This window comes from Natrix helvetica, assembly GCF_964273705.1.
Source record: "Natrix helvetica genome assembly, chromosome: 5".
NCBI lineage: Eukaryota > Metazoa > Chordata > Lepidosauria > Squamata > Natricidae > Natrix > Natrix helvetica.
This window is the reverse complement of record NC_138551.1, coordinates 68,773,957-68,792,822: the sequence shown is the minus strand read 5'-3', so window position 1 is coordinate 68,792,822 and position 18,866 is coordinate 68,773,957. Positions and strand designations below refer to the sequence as shown.

At 34.8% G+C, this 18,866-nt stretch overlaps 1 protein-coding gene across 7 annotated transcripts in view; it reads right to left on the bottom strand.

The window, feature by feature from the left end:
* Positions 1–1,058: 1,058 nt before the first annotated feature.
* The window catches only part of MKI67 (marker of proliferation Ki-67), a 36,191-nt gene continuing 18,383 nt past the window's right edge, over positions 1,059–18,866 (bottom strand). For 6 of the 7 annotated variants that reach the window (XM_081955211.1, XM_081955210.1, XM_081955216.1 and 3 more), the window contains exons 12-17: positions 16,437–16,626; positions 8,913–9,008; positions 6,405–7,975; positions 5,647–5,716; positions 2,349–5,264; positions 1,059–1,379 (exon numbers count right to left, since the gene is read on the bottom strand). In XM_081955211.1, coding sequence (XP_081811337.1) covers positions 1,261–1,379; positions 2,349–5,264; positions 5,647–5,716; positions 6,405–7,975; positions 8,913–9,008; positions 16,437–16,626 — 4,962 coding nt within the window. In that variant the 3' untranslated portion in view covers positions 1,059–1,260. The remainder of the gene's footprint in view (positions 1,380–2,348; positions 5,265–5,646; positions 5,717–6,404; positions 7,976–8,912; positions 9,009–16,436; positions 16,627–18,866) is intronic. The other variant, XM_081955215.1, reaches the window with a different exon arrangement.

The window sequence follows — 18,866 nt, the reverse complement described above, 5'->3', positions numbered from 1 at the left end:
GGAGGGGGGGTACTGAAGGGCTGGTTGCCAGCACGCAATTATTCCTTCCCCCTTCGCACCTGTGGCTCGAGGCTGGCAGAAGCCTCAATGAGCTTCTCTCTTCAATATTCACAGGGCTCCTTTACTCACTTTTTAAAAATTAATTTTGCTAATGAAGATCAAATACTGGATAACACTACTCTCCAGAGTGGACTGAGTCGGAAAGCTGGGTGGAGTCACTCAGAGAGACGGGTTATATAGGGGGCTAATTAATTAGTAATCAGACTCAGTCCAATAGGAGAACAGACAGGGTTTTAACCCATAAGTAGATACTATCTCCAGCTCTATTGAGAAGTATTTTGTTCCTGGAATATTCTAAGCAGAATTCAGGCACCATCAGGCAGTACCAATACTCATGATATAATAGTATGTTCAAGTCTGTAATATTTGCAAATTAGTGAATATTTCTTACTAATCAGTTAAGAGAACTGTCTTTTACCATTTCAGGAGCCCTTAGTAAGTGTAAAAACATTGGGAAATGAGTCCTAAGTGAAGGCAATCCAACTGCTGAAATTTCTATCTTTCAAAAAAAGCTTGTGCACAATAAAAAGGTAGGGTAGATGGATGAGCACACTACACTTGAATTTAAAGGCTATGGGGCACTAAGGTCCTGGGAAGATTTGAAGGTTGGCACACAAAACTACATATGGGAAGGGAAAAGAATTGTATAAGCTTCCAACTGTTAATCAAACATCTTCCAGGCTTGCCTTGTACAAAACAGGAAGACTCTAGGGATAACGCTAAACAGAGAAAACACTGGCCTTGTACAAATTCAGATTTCTATGTTCTGAATAGCTAGTTTTTCACCCTGGTAATCATCAGTTACTGCCGTGTGGAAGAAAAGCTAACATAAATATTATTCCAAGAACAACTGTGCCTAACCTTTGCTAGTGTGGCAAACACCTTAGCTTCAATTGGATCATCATATAAAGTAATACTGCTTACGTGTTTTTACTTTTGAAACACATAAGTACAGTAGCATTAGCATTTAAAAAATTATAGACAACACAAATCAAAAGTTAAAATTTAAATTCCTAATCCTTTAATATTTTAAACAAAAATCTTAAAAAATAATTTTAAAAGCTATTTACAAAATATTTGCATTGGATATTATCAATGTCATAGGTTAAGCTGAAGCGAATGTTGAAGCATTTCAAATGTCATAGTTTTAAGGTCGTAATTTTTTGGATTAAAAAATTCACTCAGAGCAAATATTATAATCTATTTTCTAATTCTTTTGCTTGCTCTTGTCCTGCGTTCGGTTTCTTTAGGCAACTCAGTCATCAGAGTGGAATCATCTTCTTTCATTTTCTTTTTACCTCTTGTTTCCACTGTATATACTGAAAAACAAAACGGTATATGATACCAATATTTACAAGAATTCTTCCTAGAGTAGGTAAATTATTTGGAACACACATACACACACAGAACTTTGGAATAATCCAATATGATTACAATTAATTAAAATTCAAGAAAATCTTCAGCATATGTTTAAGAAATTCCTAAGGAGGGATGTATGCTATTATTTCTCTAAAGCCCTAGTAAATATAAGTTCCAAAATGTACGGAACAGAATAAAAGTGCCTGAGTAATTAATTTTATATTATTTCATTCAAACTGTGATAGCATTAATCAATCTGATGCCTTTTAGATATATTGGCGTAATAATACCAAGAATTTTGAAAATTGTAATCATAAAACATCTACAAATTTTCAGGCTAAAAAAGAGTATTATTTGGGAGTGTTAACAGAATACTGCATTTCTGGGCAGGACAATTTAGTCTATTCCTATGAGCAAAAAAGAAATCCTTCTTCAACAGTCAATAGACTCAATTGAAAGATATACAGCGCACATGTAACTAAAGACCAATTATCAAAACAGCTCCTTCAGAATTTTCTGATAATTCCTGCATCTGTGAGGAAAGTGGAGTTCTAAGTTGCATGTCCATAGTCAAGAAAGGAAAACTGATATTTTAAGTATATAAATTGATCTGGATTGACTTAAGTTCTCAATGTTGCTCTGGTGTATAGTATAATATTCTGGTGAATTAATACTGAGGTCCCAGAGTGAATTTTAAAATGCAAAACCTGTATATTGATTTGGGCTGGCTTGTGGACCTTTTAGGCTACACCCTTCTTAAACTGTTGTGCTTTATTGATATTAAGATTCCAGAATGTTACAACTGAAAATCCCAAACAGAATTTGGGAGTAGAAAGAAAGATAAGGAGGAAACCTGTTTTACTACATTATCTCTTTAATTCCAGAGTAAGAATGAAGCTTACTAGTTTAAGTCATAAAAGATAACATACCTGTTTTAGATACTGTTGATTTATTTTCAGGAATTACATTTTTCACCATGATAGCAGTGGTACTTGTTTCTGAATTGTTAAGTTGTTTTCTTTTTGCACGTTCTGATGAACCCTTTTGCACCAGCATATTTGAGTGCTTAAGATTTTTATTTTGGTCATAGTTAGACGAATCATTTTTATTGATGTTTTGAGTCATGGTTTTTATTTGAAGAACTTTCGGTGCCTTGCCCATTAAGGAAACTTTTTTATTTGAAACATTATTTAGAATTTGTTCATTAGGAAAATGATCACTGCCTGCAGATAGTGAACATTTTTCTTCAGCAGCCTCAAGTTTATTAATTTCTCTTCTACCTCTTCTTTGATTTATCACAGTTACCATAACTGTTTTCTGCAAATCTTTGTTTTGGGTTTCATGAACAAGTTCTTCTTTTGGAATAATGTACTTTCCTCTGAGAGAGCGTGTCATTATATTGCATGTACCTGAAAGTTTTGCTAATTCCCTTTTTCCAACAGAATCTTTGCAATTTCCATTTTGATTTTCATTAGAAGAAGATAATGGTGACAAAGTGATACTCACTTTCAGGGAGGGAGGAACTAGTGATGTAATATTTGTTTCTTCTCTTTGAGTCTTTGATTGACGTTTTCCAAAATTGTTTTCTAAAGGACCAACATTATCTGTTACTAGTGGACTCTTTTTACTGTTAATTCTTAGTTCATCATTACTCATTGCTGACATTCCACAAGGTGTTAATTGTTTTCTTTTATTTCTGGTTGTATTTTGTTTTGATACAGCTTTTGAATTTTTCTTTCCATTTTGTTGGATGTCTTTATCAATACATTCAGATTTTTTATTGGAAGAAACTGAATTTGCTGAAATTTCATGAACAGCTTTCCTTTTTCTACAGTTGTAGATGAAATTCTCATTTGCATTATTTGCTGTCTTCAAATCTTCATTTGGCTGTTCATCTGAATGTTCTCCTCTGTTTGATGACAGCAAATGACAAGTGTCATTTTTGACAGAAAGGATTTTCTGAAATACAACAGTGTTTCTTGTTCTTCTTCCTACTTTTGATTGATCCTCCTTTGCAGGACAAGCATTTTTGCCATCTATAGTTTCCTCTATTATAGGGATTATGTGTGTACTGTCAGAATCTATAGATACGTCACCAGAAATAGTTTTTTTACATCTGCCTTGCCTGGATGGATTCTCCTTCACTGTCTTTTGGCTCTTCAGTGAACAGGATTTTTGAGTATTTCTCTTCCCTCTTGTCCTTTTGGACTGATTATCCTCTTGTATGATGGCCATATTTGGACCTTGGACATCAGCTTCTTTATTACCGGATGTTTCATTGACTTGCTTGCTTCTTCCTCTCCTGGGTGGATTTTCTTTTACTACCCTTTTTGGCAGAATGGGCCCTTCACGACTTTGCACATTTTCTAATGGCAACATTTCAGATTCTTCAAAATTTTCTTTTTGAACTTGTGGCAAAGAACATCCATCTTGGGATGAAGGGCATTTGTTCACTGCTGAATCTCCAGCAGTATTATTTTCTAAAGGAACAGATTTGAGGAGAACTTGATCTATCTTTCTCCTTCTGCCTCTTCTGGACTGGTTTTCTTTTAGACTGACAATCACATCATGATCTTTCCCATCAGAAGCCTGATTGTTTTCACTTTCTACAGGACTGAAAACTGATTTTTTGCCTCTACCTCTGCTACGCAGATTCTTACTTGATAGCTTTTCTATTCTGGGCGGACTGGTTTCCGCAGGAGTTTGCATGCTTTCTAGGGGAACCTTTGAAATCCCATTACAAATGTTTTCAGTTTGACTTTCTTCTTCTTTCTGAATATTACTCTCATATCTAAGTGCACGTTTTTCTTCAGAAGCCTTAAAGGACTCTTTAAGTAAAAATTGAACTTTTTTTTTCTTCTCCACTAAATTTTCTTCCACTGCTGTTAGATTATTTTCTGAAGCTTCAGTTTTACATATTTTAGATATTGTACATTTTTGCCTTCCTTGCTTATCTGCATTCAAAGTTGTGATTAATGTTGATTCTATTGCAGCAATCTTTCTTCTCTTATTTCTTTTATTACTTTCTTCCTCTGACACTGTATCATTTGCTTTACCTTTGGCAAACATCTTTACATCACTTGCACTCTTTTTTACATTTCTAGATCTTAGCCTTGTTTTGGCAGTTAAATCACTTTCATTTTCTTGAATTGGTCCATTTTCTTCCAAATCCATACTTGTTACAGTTTTTCCTTTTCTTTTAGTTGGCACTTTTCTCCTGTTTACAGGCTGTTTTTCCACTGTTACTTCCTTTAAAGATTTTTCTAATTCCTGAGTATAGCTTATGTTGTCAGATCCTATATTCCCATTTGTTTCAACATACTGCTTTTTTGGTCTTCCTCTTTGAGATAATTTGATTGTTTCAATTGTTGTAAAATTGCTTTCAGATTTGTGTGATGGGTTTAGTTCTGTGTGGCTGTCAAAACTTTCAATGATTTGCTCACAATTAGCTGATGTTGATCTATTCTTTGTAGGCCTCTGAATCATCTTTGTATCTATTGCAGAACTGCAGTCATTTATTTTCTTTCTCCTAGTTCTAGCCAAAGCAAGTGGTTCAGGCTTTTCTGGTTTTAATGCATCAGAATTTTCAGCTGCTTCCTTTGCAAAATCAGTTTTGGCTTCATTTTTGAAACTCATTCCATCTGGCTCATAGTTTTCAGAGAGAGAGATTCTTCTGGTTGTTTTTTTGTTGAACTCTGTTTTTAATTCATTAAATGAATTACATGGAATATGGCCTACATGGTTTGGAACACTACTGTTATTTTTTGTAACTGGAAAATGAGATTCTTTTTCAATTTTAATTTCCAGGTTTCCTTCACAACTTCCAGGCACACTTTCCATGGAGTCTGAAATAAAACATGTTCAAATATATTTTTAAGATCAGTCATTAAGAAAAGTGAAGTTTTGAATATTCGTGACTTTCTTTTTACTTTGGAGAAACATTTATGCAAATATTTCATTAATGATATTAAAACTTCTTTTTGGAATACTGTCCTAATATTTATATTCTAAAATTTTTACTAATTTTAAATTTTCAGAGATCTACTAATTTTTAAAAAGCAGTTCTCATTAATATTCACTGTAGTGAAACAATCTGTAAAATGTCAAAATTTAGACAAAATGTTTCTGCATGAATAAATCAGAACCACATCTTCATTCACCTATATTATAGTATACTTTCAAAAGAATACACAAAGCATATTTTAATGAAATAAACTTTATACTTACCCAGTTTATTTCTGAAACTGGTACAAGATCCATTTTCTTCCACAAAATTCAGAGATTCCGGCATTTTATCCTATAAATATTAGTTATTAAAATAGCAGACATCAAAATATTTCTCAAATAAAAATGTTCCATACCCTTCCCTGAATGATACAGCTATGTATTTTGTAAGGCTGGGCTTAGGAAACAGTGCAGCTGAAAACATTGTTCCAAATTTCCTTCTTGAATGCATGCAGACTGTACTTGTGCTATAACTGCCAGGAAATCAAAGTAAGTGTACTTACAACATGCATGTATAGGCAAAGCGTAGCATTTCAAGAAGCTATGCTTCTCAAGGAAATGTTTTACATAATCCTATTTTATATTAGCAGAGATTGGGTGCTACACAAATTTATATTATGTATATTAAAAATATAGTAATACATGATAGACTATATGTTCAAATATGAAGTATTACTGCTGGCAGTGAAAGTAAGATGCAGAGGAGGATTTATTTTAAATCTGTGTTTTGAAATATTAACAGATATAATTAAGAATCCAAAATATTGTAATTTTTGTCTAAAAATTGAAGTAGCTACTTACTACAAGATCACAATGTTTAACCAAAGACCAAAGTAACTATCGAATTTTCATTTGAATTTTCTGGGATCAAAATAATTGATCCCAATATTTCAAAATGTTATTATGGAATAAAATTTAGTTACTAAATTATGGGCTACCTAAATAAAAATGAGTACAAATATTTGATATAATTAACATACCTTATCATTTTCAGTGTCCAACATTTCTTTGACACCTGTATAATCTATATCAGGAATTACAGAACTCTCTCTAGGTTCAATCATAAATTTCTGCAATCCCAAATAGTCATCAGCTGGCATAGATTTTGATGCTTTCAATGTCTGACTGCTGCCAACCATATTATTTATGGGTTCAAATCTTTTTTTTACTGACATCATTTGAATATTTCCTCTATCTTCTATTGTCTTCACAGTTTCCTTAACTTCCTCAGTAATGCCATTAATATTTGTATCTTCCATAATTTGCGTTTTATTTTTGGTAACACTTCCAATCATGTCTTTTGATACTTCTTCAGTAGATAACCTAGATTTAGTATAGATATCATCAGCAAGAGGCGCCATAGTCTGTTTGGGTGTTTTCAGTGTCTTGATTGCTGAAAACAACTCCACAGGTTCTGATTTTTGTTCAGGTGTCTCTAAGAGCCTCTTGACTGCTGAAAGCACCTCGACTGGCTCTGACTTCTCCTTAGGTGTATTCAAGAGGCTCTTGACTGCTGAATGTTCCTCAACTGGGTCTGACTTTTGTTTTGATGTATTCAAGAGGTTCTTGACTGCTGAAAGAGCCTCGATAGGCTCTGACTTTTGCTTAGGTGTCCTCAAGAGTCTTTTGACTGCTGAATGCGCCTCGACTGGCTCTGACTTTTCCTTAGGTGTATTCAAGAGGCTCTTGTCTGCTGAATGTGCCTCGACTGGCTCTGACTTTTCCTTAGGTGTATTCAAGAGGCTCTTGACTCCTGAAAGAGCCTCGATAGGCTCTGACTTTTGCTTAGGTGTCCTCAAGAGTCTTTTGACTGCTGAATGTGCCTCGACTGGCTCTGACTTTTCCTTAGGTGCATTCAAAATCCTATTGACCCCTGAAAGTGTCTCATCACATTCAGATTTTTCCTTAGGTGTCCTCAAGAGCCTCTTGACTGCTGAAAGCACCTCAACTGGCTCTGACTTTTCCTTAGGTGTATTCAAGAGGCTCTTGACTGCTGAATGCGCCTCGACTGGCTCTGACTTTTCCTTAGGTGTATTCAAGAGGCTCTTGACTGCTGAATGTGCCTCGACTGGCTCTGACTTTTCCTTAGGTGTATTCAAGAGGCTCTTGACTGCTGAATGTGCCTCGACTGGCTCTGACTTTTCCTTAGGTGTATTCAAGAGGCTCTTGACTCCTGAAAGAGCCTCGATTGGCTCTGACTTTTGCTTAGGTGTTCTCAAGAGTCTTTTGACTGCTGAAAGCGCCTCGACTGGCTCTGACTTTTGCTTTGGTGTCCTCAGGAGCCTCTCGGCCCCTGAAAGCGCCCCAAGAGGTTCAGATTTTTCCTTAGTTGTCTTCAAGAGCCTCTTCATTTCCAAAAGCTGTCTGTCTGGTTCTGATTCTTGTTGCAGGTTTTTTTCTTCCATTCCCATTATATTTCTTTCAATTAGTGATACCATTAAATTATCGTCAATAGGTATTTGTGATACTTCTTCCAATGCTGGAGATATTACATCTTGATTGTAAGCTTTTTTTTGGCTTGAAATATTAACATCCAAAACAGAGTTTTTTTCTAATAGAAATAGAAAAATGATACAGTAATGAAACTTCACTAAGTACATTGATGAAATGTGAAGAAATATAACTTAAAATAACTATGTATTTCTCTTTGTATGTTTTAGAATGAAACAAAAACCAAATTACACCAAGAATATTAAAAATGAATTAAGTTAAATTAAAGTAACTGTTACTCATAATGGAAAACATACATATTATAATTGGGATTGAACCTTAAGCAAACTAGTATTTGAAACATGGCAACTTCTAAGTAGCAGAGGACCAAAATCTACAACCATCTAGGAAACCTTCTACCAATCAGAAGGAAAGTATGTTTATTCTACTAATATAAATTGTGAAATCAAATACAGAAATAGTTTTATGTATTTCTCCAACCTGATACCTAAATTTGAAGCCATTAAAATTGTTGCATCTTGAATGAATTTAATGATCTCTGTTGGGTACTTATTTCATTGTCCTCCTAAAACATCTTTACAGGTAACACAAGGAATGGCAAGTTATTGTTTTCATTATCACATCATCATAAAACTTTACTTGGATAAGACCTTATATTTTATTCAGTATTTACAACTTGATGCAGCTCAGTGACGTAATAAACACCATTATTTTCTGCTTTTGCTCATCTGGCTTGTATCTCAAAGAAGATTCTCTTCTTACTTAAAGCAGTACAGTTGTTAAAGCAACACCTGAAATTCTGATGGGTACTGCAAGGAAAGACTGACCTGAAATTTCTACAACAATAAGGGAAGAGCTCCACATACCCTTAGCAGTTTCAGAAAAGAGAAGTATTGATGCAGAAGAGGTTTCCTTCGATTCTAAAATTCAAACCTCATTGATTTGTAGTATTTATCTTTAAGATGAATGATAAAGTAATCTATGCTAAATGGCTGTATGAAAGCCATTATTCAGAATGTATACAGAATAAAACATACCAAATTCTTCTGATGCATTTATTTCTGATATCTGAGTTTCTGGTACAAAACTTTTCTGTTTTCCATTTGGTGGACTGCAGAACATTTCAGCCAACCCTGCAAATAGCATTTAAATCTATTAATGTTCAGTTAGCATGTAATTAAAGGCAAGAGCAGATATAACTATAAAGAATATATTTTCTTCACTTGATTGCTCCCTAGACTTGTAATGCAATCAGATTCCAGCATTATTTTTAAATATTAATATTCATAGCATATTTAAAGGTAAAGGACTTAACACCATTTATCAGGATAAAAATTCCTCCTTCAAGCTCTTTCAGGAGATTGCGGTTACTTTCTATCAAACACCATCTTAAGAGCAAGAACAAATTATGACTCAAGTAATTAATTTGCCTTGCAAAATAAAGTAAAACTTGTGATTACTTCTATAGTGCTATAACAGCAAATGTAAGTAGATTTCTGTCAAAATGACTTACACCTATCAAGTACGATTTGTAACAAATTGTGTGTATCTCTCATAAATGTTTAACAGAACAAGGAAGAAAAAAAATCATCTTCCTTTTCCTCTGTTTGAAGTCTAAGATTTATTATGACTGCTGGAGTGGAAGTGCCAGGCTAGTGAATGCTGCCTCAACAATTTTTTCAGTAAAAATGCAGCCTTGCTTAAAATGCCATTTTAGACCATGAACGGCAGCTTTCCCAGTTAAAGAACAGCTTTGTTTAAAGTGGACCATGAGCAATTTATAGTTTTCCATGAATAAAAAAAAAATGCAATATAGGGAGTGCTCAATTTATAACAATTGTTAAGGTATTTAAAATGTAATAGCTGGAGCAGTGAAGGATTGGGCCGTAAGAACAATTATAGCCAATTGGACAAAGAGAGCTGGCCACTGCATGAGGGAATCTGAGCTGTGATTGGTTGCTGAGAGTAAAGGGGGAGTTTCCTTGTTTCCCCCTTTTTCCTCTGTGTGCTCTCCATTGATTTACCTCATGATCTTCCTGCTGATTTACCTGATAATGCTCCTGTTTTTATTTACTGGAAATAAATTTTTTATTTAACACTACAATTTTGTGTCAGCATCTCTGACTCAGTTTGGACACTGGTTGTGCAATTCCCTGACAATTGAGCCCAACATTTTGTTCCTAAATGAGACAATTGTTAAGTGAATTTGCCCCATTTTAATAAAGCCCCATTGTACGACCTTTCTTGCCATAGTTGTTAATCACTGTTAGTAACATGGTTAAGTGAATCTGGTTTCCTAATTGACTTTGTCTGTCACAAAAGGTGATCACATGACCCTAGGACACTGCAATATCATAAATGAGTCAGTTGCCAAATGTCCACATTTTGATTATGTGACCATGGAGATGCTGCAACCGTTTCAAGTGTGAAAAACACTTATAAGCCATTTTTTTCAGTGCCATTGTAACTTTGAATGGTCACTAAATAAACTGTTGTAAGTCAAGGACTACCTGTGCTCCTACTGGAGCAGAGCATGAAGGGAGAAAAGGAAATGTGCTCAGGAGACTGGTGCCTTAATGGATGTATGGGATACACCGTACTGGAAAACTAATGAAAGGATAGAAGGACATACTTGCTCTTCTTGGCGCTTTTGGATTGTTTCATCTGGAATATGGAACAATTGCACTTTGGGTTTTGGTTCTGCTCAACCATAACCAATCTATTACTATTTATCAGAAACTGATAAATAGTTTTTGGAAACCAATGTCCTTTTCAGGATTCAAAATAAAATAATTTCCCCCATTTTATCTAGTGAGAATAAAAAGTGACAGTAAGGAAGTGCTAACAGTTTTTATAGTTTTATAGTTTTGAGACTGAAAAGCAATGTCAATGCAATTTCCAAGTTTAAAGATAGACGACATATAGATTAGAAAATAGGTATTAAGGGATTGTTTCCTAGTACAGACAAAATTCTTTAAAAATTGGACAATATTCTCCAGCCACAGCAAAAAAATGTCATTCTAAGCCCAGCATTTTCTGGCTAGAGTGCTTTAAAAATCTTATAAAATCAATCCAAATAATTGGGCATTTCTTTCTAAGTAGATTTAGAAACAAGGCACTATTTTTTACAAGCCTCTTGTATCAAATGAAGCATCTGATAATACCCCTGAATTAAGACTGAATTGTGTCACAAAAGTAAAGGCTTAGGAGCTTGTTGCTACTCTTCAAATATACTCAAGCAAAGCACTGATGGAAAAGTTGGTTGAACTGCTCACAGGTATATGTAACAGGTTTGTATAACTTAACTGCAATCTTAAATACATCTATCAACACAGGAAGATACCAGAAAATTCCTTCTACAAATAAATAGGTGCATATAGATGAAGTCAATGCAAAAAGACAGCCATTTTAATGAGTGGATTTCAAATCCTCATCCAATCTTATTTTATTAAAACATTTATATAGTCATCCATCTTATAACTGGAGAGAACCCCCAATATTTTGAGCCGTAGCAATGATATAGTTCTTTTATAAAAGTCTTTTGAAAAACTTGTTTACAAAAAGTCTAATTTCCAAAAAATAGTAAACCTTAATAAGCTGAATCACTTCTCTCTTGCTTCAGTAGAAAAAAAAACTATTTTACATATCTAGATCACTGATGTTCTGAAAGATGTCAGGATAAAAGTGGCGTAGAAGTGGACTTGAAAAGCTTGGCATTCTACTTCCAGTCACCCATTTGTATCTAGGTATAGTTGCACTACTTTACTAAGGTCCAGATGGCCCACTAATTAAATGAAAACAACCCAATGCATCTGGGAACTAGGAATTGGTAGCTGGGTATTAAGCTACTAGAAAACCCTTGACTATTCCTAGGTCCAAAAAGGACTGGATGTTAATTGGAGTAAGAACCTTAAAGACCTGCTTGTTTAGAAAACTGAAACTGCTGTGTGAAAACAGTAACCAGAAATCTGTGACAGTCAATTCCTAATTGCTATTTTATTTCAAATTCTTTTCTTTGTCTGGCATGGGAAGTGAACAATCAACACCAGCAAACTCACATCTCATGCTACAGGAGTATTTTCTACAACTCATAAATTATCATTAGTGTAGAATGCTCCTTATTTTGGAAGACTCAATTAGATTTGGAGAAAAGAATAAGAATCAACTGAGAAGCAATTGCATTTTCATCTTTGGTATTTGTCAGGCCAGCCCCTGCTGAAATGCTCTGCAAAACATCAGACACCATGATACTCTCTTCAGCTATGCTTCCCCACAGGGAGAGGAAGTCACTTTTCAAGCTCTCAAGAAAACAAAGTACTTGCATCAGCAGGACAACTTAGCAAGAAGTACTTCTCTGATTCAAAAGTATGAGACCACAAGTAAGGTGTTAACAGGAAAAAAACAGATGTATTCTATTGCATTATGTTCTAACATTCTAATGCTAGGAAAGAGAAGACCAGCTGCAAGATGGATGGATTCGATTGCAATGTTGATGAGCGCATTGATAGATCAACTTGGGGAAAATCTATCTTGTTACTAGGCGTCGAAGATAACTTAGTGGCACCTAGGAGTAGAGCCTTCTCTGTGGCAGGCCCAGCCCTGTGGAATGACCTCCCTCCGGATATTAGGAATACCTCTGACCTCCGCTCCTTTCGTATTAAGCTTAAGACCCACCTATTCCAAGTAGCTGGCCTGGCTCAACTTTGATCTAACCATATCGCTCCTGACGGGTTTTTAATTGGGTATTTTAATTATATTTAATTATTTAGGGGTTTTTTAATCACTGTATTCTAATTGTTTTTTATTCATCAGCCGACCTCCTCCTTGTGTATGTCTCGGTATATGTCTCTGTTATATGTTTGTTTTGTCCACATATTTATTTCATATGTTTCATTGTACGCCGCCCCGAGTCCTTCGGGAGAGGGTGCGGCTAAGAAATAAATATTTATTTATTTATTTATTTATTACATAATCAATATGCTATGTGCTGCTTCATATCTAGGTCCATGGGTCCCTTGACTCTCCAAAACAATTGATAACTTGATTGTCCCTAGCAATGAGGCATGGTAGGTTTCCCTAAACTGACTGCAGACAATAGGGAGGGAGGGTGTAAGAGCTACCTAGCTTAATGATCTCATTTCTGTTGAAACTGCTGTTGAAAGGAATATGTCCAAAAAATGGTGCACCAGCCAATAGAAAATTCCCCAGTAAATCCAAGGAAAGAGAGATTTCTGGGTTTCAGAGATTAAACTGCCCAAATGTATTAGACAGAAACACAATAAATTAAAAAAGGGGAAAGACATCATTTCTCTCACAGCTTGTGATTAGGGGAAGCAAGGCCACTGTTTCTATGTATATGCCCCATTAATGTCTAATATTTTACCTCCAATAATTCAATTTCTCCTCCCTAATAGCATGTTGGAAAGCAGTTCAAATATAATTAAATGACTTTTAATTAAAATCTAATTGTGGAAGGAGGAGACAGTTTACATGAATGTTGGATTTAATAGGTCGGCTTTTATTTTTTATGCTTTGTTTTAATTATATTAAATTTAAAATATAATTTTACAAACCAACTAAACTATGTAGTGCAATAAAGACAGACTGGACATCAAAGAAAAACTATGTCAATCTCACACTGAAAATAATAATCCATTATTTAGTATGATGCGCAAATGTTTTAGTTCAATATGGCAATTTCGAGTTCTGATTATGAAACAAAGCTTGGCTTTTTGTATGGGTATCATTTTGAGTGTTTCTCTGATCTCAGCAATATTAATCAAGCTACTGTTTTACATGAGGCATTTAAACATATTTCATCCTCAGTGGTTTAGGATGGACAACTGATGTGGAAAATAACTGTTGTTAGGAAACAAGGAATTAAGCATACAACCCAACAAAAAGAGTTTGCTCAGTGCTGATCTAGATATTTTTTTTAAAAAAAAAGCAAAAGGGAAAGTTAGCAATAGAACTTGAGAGCACAAGTAGCTGGCTGAATGGGTTGAATGTGTGCTATATTGCAACTAAGTAATATAAAGATGAGTATGCATGTTTATTTTGCACCAGTTTAAGATTAAATAAGGACTGCTTATACATTGATTTTTTTTGTTTTGAAATTTTGAAGAACAAAAATATCTGCAAATCTTTCTTCAGAAATCTTGATTCTTCCTTACAAAATGGATCCAACTGTAGGCTGCTAAGGTAGGGAGGGATTTAAGGCTAAGAGTAGTATTGCTTTTAATTCTAAATTTCTATAGTTTCCATTATTACTGTTAATACCGCAATATGCACCAAAGCCCCACCATCAACATTGTCGTTGATCATGGCCCTTCTGCTGAGAATCTCTTATTACCAGATTCTTGCAATTCTTCAGAAAAATATAAAGACTTTCAAGCTTATGATCATTTAAATCTCATTTCTAGAACTGGAAATAGTTACACGGTGGTCAATTATATCTGTAAGTATGCTATTATGCTACACTGTACTTTACTAATGGATTACATTCTTACACAATTGTAGCACCATCTATTGGCAAAGCAAGGAGTTGATATATTGGTAACCTTTAAGAAAAGCAATCCACTGCAAATTTCATTTCTCACACATCAATTTCTTAATCAATAAAAGCAATCTTTATTTTATTTCCTCTCTGTAGATAAACACATACATAAGAATATTCTACTTTTTTTAAAAAAAAAACTTAGCAATTGGTTAAATTTGCATGCGTAGATGCATGGCACCAATGGAATCTCTTTTGCTCTTGGAAGAATCATTTCTAACTTAACATTAAAGAGTTCTGCAGAAAAATCCCAAAGTTACTGCTTGAGAGATTTTTATAACAGATAAGTAGTCCTCTTGGCGAGTCTGGTATTTTTTTTTTTCTAGATTTGAATGCAATGTTTTAAATGCTTGTTACATTCTTTTATCAACCTTATTTCATTATTGTATTTATTTATATAATTCAGATCATTTATCTATATTCTATTAAATATCCTTTCATTGGTCACTATCCCTTTATTGATATTTGACAGATTTTTCTAAACAATCATCTCTTTGCCAGTTTTCTATATGCTTTTTGCTCTTTGCAGACTGTTCAAATGTAACCATATTATTTTAGTTTAAAAAGGATGCCTTCTTGCCACAAAAAAAGGTGCTAATACGTCTGAATTTCTTCTGAATATTAAGATGACATGTGCAGAGCATGTGCACTAGTATTTAAAAAAATACTGCAATGTGGTATTTCCATCTATATTATCTCAACAGACTTAGGAGCATCTTTATAAAGCAAGCTTATCACATAAATCTATATTATTTGCCTGAAGAACCACAACATTCACAGAGCTCACATCATCTATCCGTGAGATGCTTTGAGGGCAAATGTTTCAAGATAACATTTTGTATACATTTAAGGGATGTCTCTAGTGTGCAGAATGAAAATAATGCTTTTCTATAATTCTTTAAAACACCGATCAGAAAGGGAACCGCACATTCCCAGGAAAATATATAGCTGCTTTGAAGTGTTGGATATGCAATTATTTTTTGTCTGTTCTAAGGCACTTTTTCTAAATTAGCAACAAAGCAATTCATATCAGTACTATATCCATCTATCGTCAATTGCTGGGATCAAAAGCAAGCAGATATTGCTGATGTCCTTTGTCAATTAGGATAATGGATTATCAGCATGGAGTTTATAAAACAGTATCTGTACATATTATCTTTCACACATAATTTAGTAGAAAAAAACTCTACCCCACTCTGCTTTTTTATCTAAGTTATATAATTATCAACCTCTAACTTAGAAGGGAATGGGACATCTCTTTTATTGTTTCTGGCTATTTGGCAGATGTTATAGGTGCCATCAATCAAGGAACATCCATCACTGTGTGGGACCCAAGAAATGAACCTCTCCTGTCATAATGCCATTCCTTTAGAACACCATTCCCTCAGAAATTAGATTGGACCTGAACCTGCTTGTTGTGTATTTTATTTTGCTGTTCTGTTTTAACTGCTATCAGCTATCCAGAATCCCTATGTTAGATAATGGAAACATAAAATAAACTGCAATAAATAAATGACATGCTAGGGCCATGATGGCGACCCTATGACATGTGTGCCCGAAGTGACACATGGAGCCATGTCACCTGGCAAGCGTGGCATTGCCCATTCCTCTTCCGGGTTTCTGGTGCGCATGTGCATGTGATGATCAGCTGGTCTTTATGCGTGTGGCAGTACCAGAAACTGAAAATGCTGGTCTTCCGTTTTCCGGCATTATCATGTAGTCAGTCAATTCTCGCGTGCACATGCGTGCCAGAAAGCGGATCACTAGCTTGCTGGTGTGCGTGCACGCATTGGAAACTGGAAGTTCATTTTCCGGTGTGCACATCCCCCTTGGGCAGCTCCTCTTTTGTGTTCTGGCCCAGACGAGCGTGTGTGCGCTCCCTTTTCAGCACTCGGTGCTGAAAAAGTTTGCCATCACTGTGCTAGGGTGTAGGAGAACAATTTTTTGAATCCTTAAAATGTCATTTGGCACACAAACTTGTATTAAATGAAGTCCAAAAATATACCTGTAAAACTTTCATTGATGTCACAATGCTTTTTCAAAGGATAATTGTTCATCACCGCAGGAACTTGGGCAGTTATGTTCAAAATTCCAGTATGAGCTTTTCCAATCACAATTGGAGCAGGAGAATTTGCATGTCCTGTTGAGAAGTGACCGCTAATTTTTCTTTTTGGTGTTTTTAAAGAATTGTTATTCTAAAAACAAATATATTAAAAAAAAAATTAATGAAACATGTCACTATAGGTACAAATATAAATTTAAACGTCTAGTGATAATAGTAGTTTTATTTCAATTCTGAGGAATATGTTATATGATCTTTTGAGAAAAGTCTTTCCAGTTTGCTTCAAACAATTTTGGGACAATATATCCTTTCAATAGGAAAGAATTCAATAATGTACAAACAACATTCTGGAGGCAGAACCATCCAGTAAACATTGGAAACTTATTTTTGTCCTTTCCACATTAATCCAATTTTTATCCATTTTTTATCCAATTCAATCGTTTTTTAAAAAATAAAAATTGCCAGAAAGAAAGCTTTTTTAAAAAAATTCACTATGTCACTTATAGTTTAGAATAGGGTCAAACTCGATTTTATTGAGGGCCGCATCAGATTGTGTTTGACCTAGGGAGGGCCAGGGGATATGGCCAAGGGGGTGTGGCCAGCCTAACATCAGTTGTGCTGGGGATGCCTGAGCACTCTTGCCAGTGAAAATGGGCTCCTGCGAGAGCTTCCTACAATCCTCTGCCAGTGAAAATGAAGTGGGGAGGGGGGCATTGGCAGCCCTGCCAAGCTCCATTTTTTGCTGGCACAGACACCGCAGGCCAGTTTTTTGCTGTTTCAAGAGCAGCCCCATCGACCAGATCTAAGCACCCCATAGGCTGGATCTGGTCCCCAGTCCTTGAGTTTGAAAGATTCACTTTTTGAAAATCACTAGATCATCTGTACATCATTTGTCTGAAATGGTATAGGGTCTCCTGCCTGAGCAGGGGGTTAGACTAGAAGACCTCCAAGATCCCTTCCAACTCTGTCATTTTATTCTGTTCTGTTCCATCCTGTCCTATCCTATGTAGGAACAGCCAAATCAGTGCAATGCAATGCACTGCAATACATAAGGAAAAAGAGAATTTTTCAAAAGAGAAATTAAATAACCGAAAGATGAATCTGGCCCTACTACAAGGACAGAAAGAGAGATGGGAATGGGTGTGATATCAACAGAATAAGAGTTATGGCTATTTTAATTTGAGCTTCCAACCTTAAACAAAGTCCCTGAAGGGAAAAAACAAAGAATACAAATTTTCCGGGAAAAGGGGGGAGGGGGTATTCAGAGTGGCAAAAATATAAAAACTAAAGTTAAAAATAGAAGAATCAATAAAGTGTTCACCAACAAAGGAATTAAGTTAAAATAAGATAAAGTGCAAACCTTTAGAAATGTAAAGGATAAAGTTTAAATTGGATACAAATAGGAAACCAGTGTTTTTGGTATGGGAAAGGACTCTATATATTTGAACAATAAAGGAATCTTGGAATATAAAGTTGATCTGTCTGGTTGCCGTTAACTTTTATTAAATTATTTTATAATTTTCTTCCAAGACTCAAATCAACCATAAATATTATTGACAAAAATTTACTAGATATAATCTTTAAAAATGCTGTCCCAAAGGTGATTTTCAAAAGGCAACTGGACTTTCTTGGTCTTTTTTCATTTGAAAATGTTTTGCTTCTTATCCAAGAAGTTTCTTCAGAATTGAAGCAAAACATTTTCAATGAAAAAACCAAGTTCAGTTATCTTTTGAAAAGCATTTTTGGCACAACCATGACCTGGGTGATTGAGAATCTCTACAGATTTTAAAATACTTATTTAAATTTTCAAATTACAAGTATGTCTATATTTGTATTTTCAGTTGGCATTCATTATTACTAATTCATTCAGGATGGTTTTCTGCTGAAAAATTAAGCAACATTTTTGGCTTAAAGTTGTCACCCTCATAATGACAAGTTTTCTTCTTCTCCATACATAAAACAATTCTTAGTGTAGCCCCTCTTTGAAAAAGGAGAACAATGCCATCTTTCATTAGCTACAGATAAGATAGCCTAAATGTATTTGATAGGCTATAGGTCAGTTGATATAATTGTGTGGAAACTTGTGCTCTTATTCAATCCAGTCATTTCATTATAATTATGGTGCCAGTGTCACTCCCTAGTATTCTAAACTAAAGTACTGGTAATCTCATTGGGCACTGTTATATTTGGGCCCTGGTACAGGACAATGTCAGAATATTTTTCTTTGCAGAGAAAATATTTTTACCATGTTATCTACATTTCTTTTCAAACTTTTTTTTTTTGCTGCTCAAAAGAAACAACATATACTGAACCTTTATCTCAGTAGCTATTCAGACAGCATATTTTTCTCATAATAAACTGAAAAAGTAACTG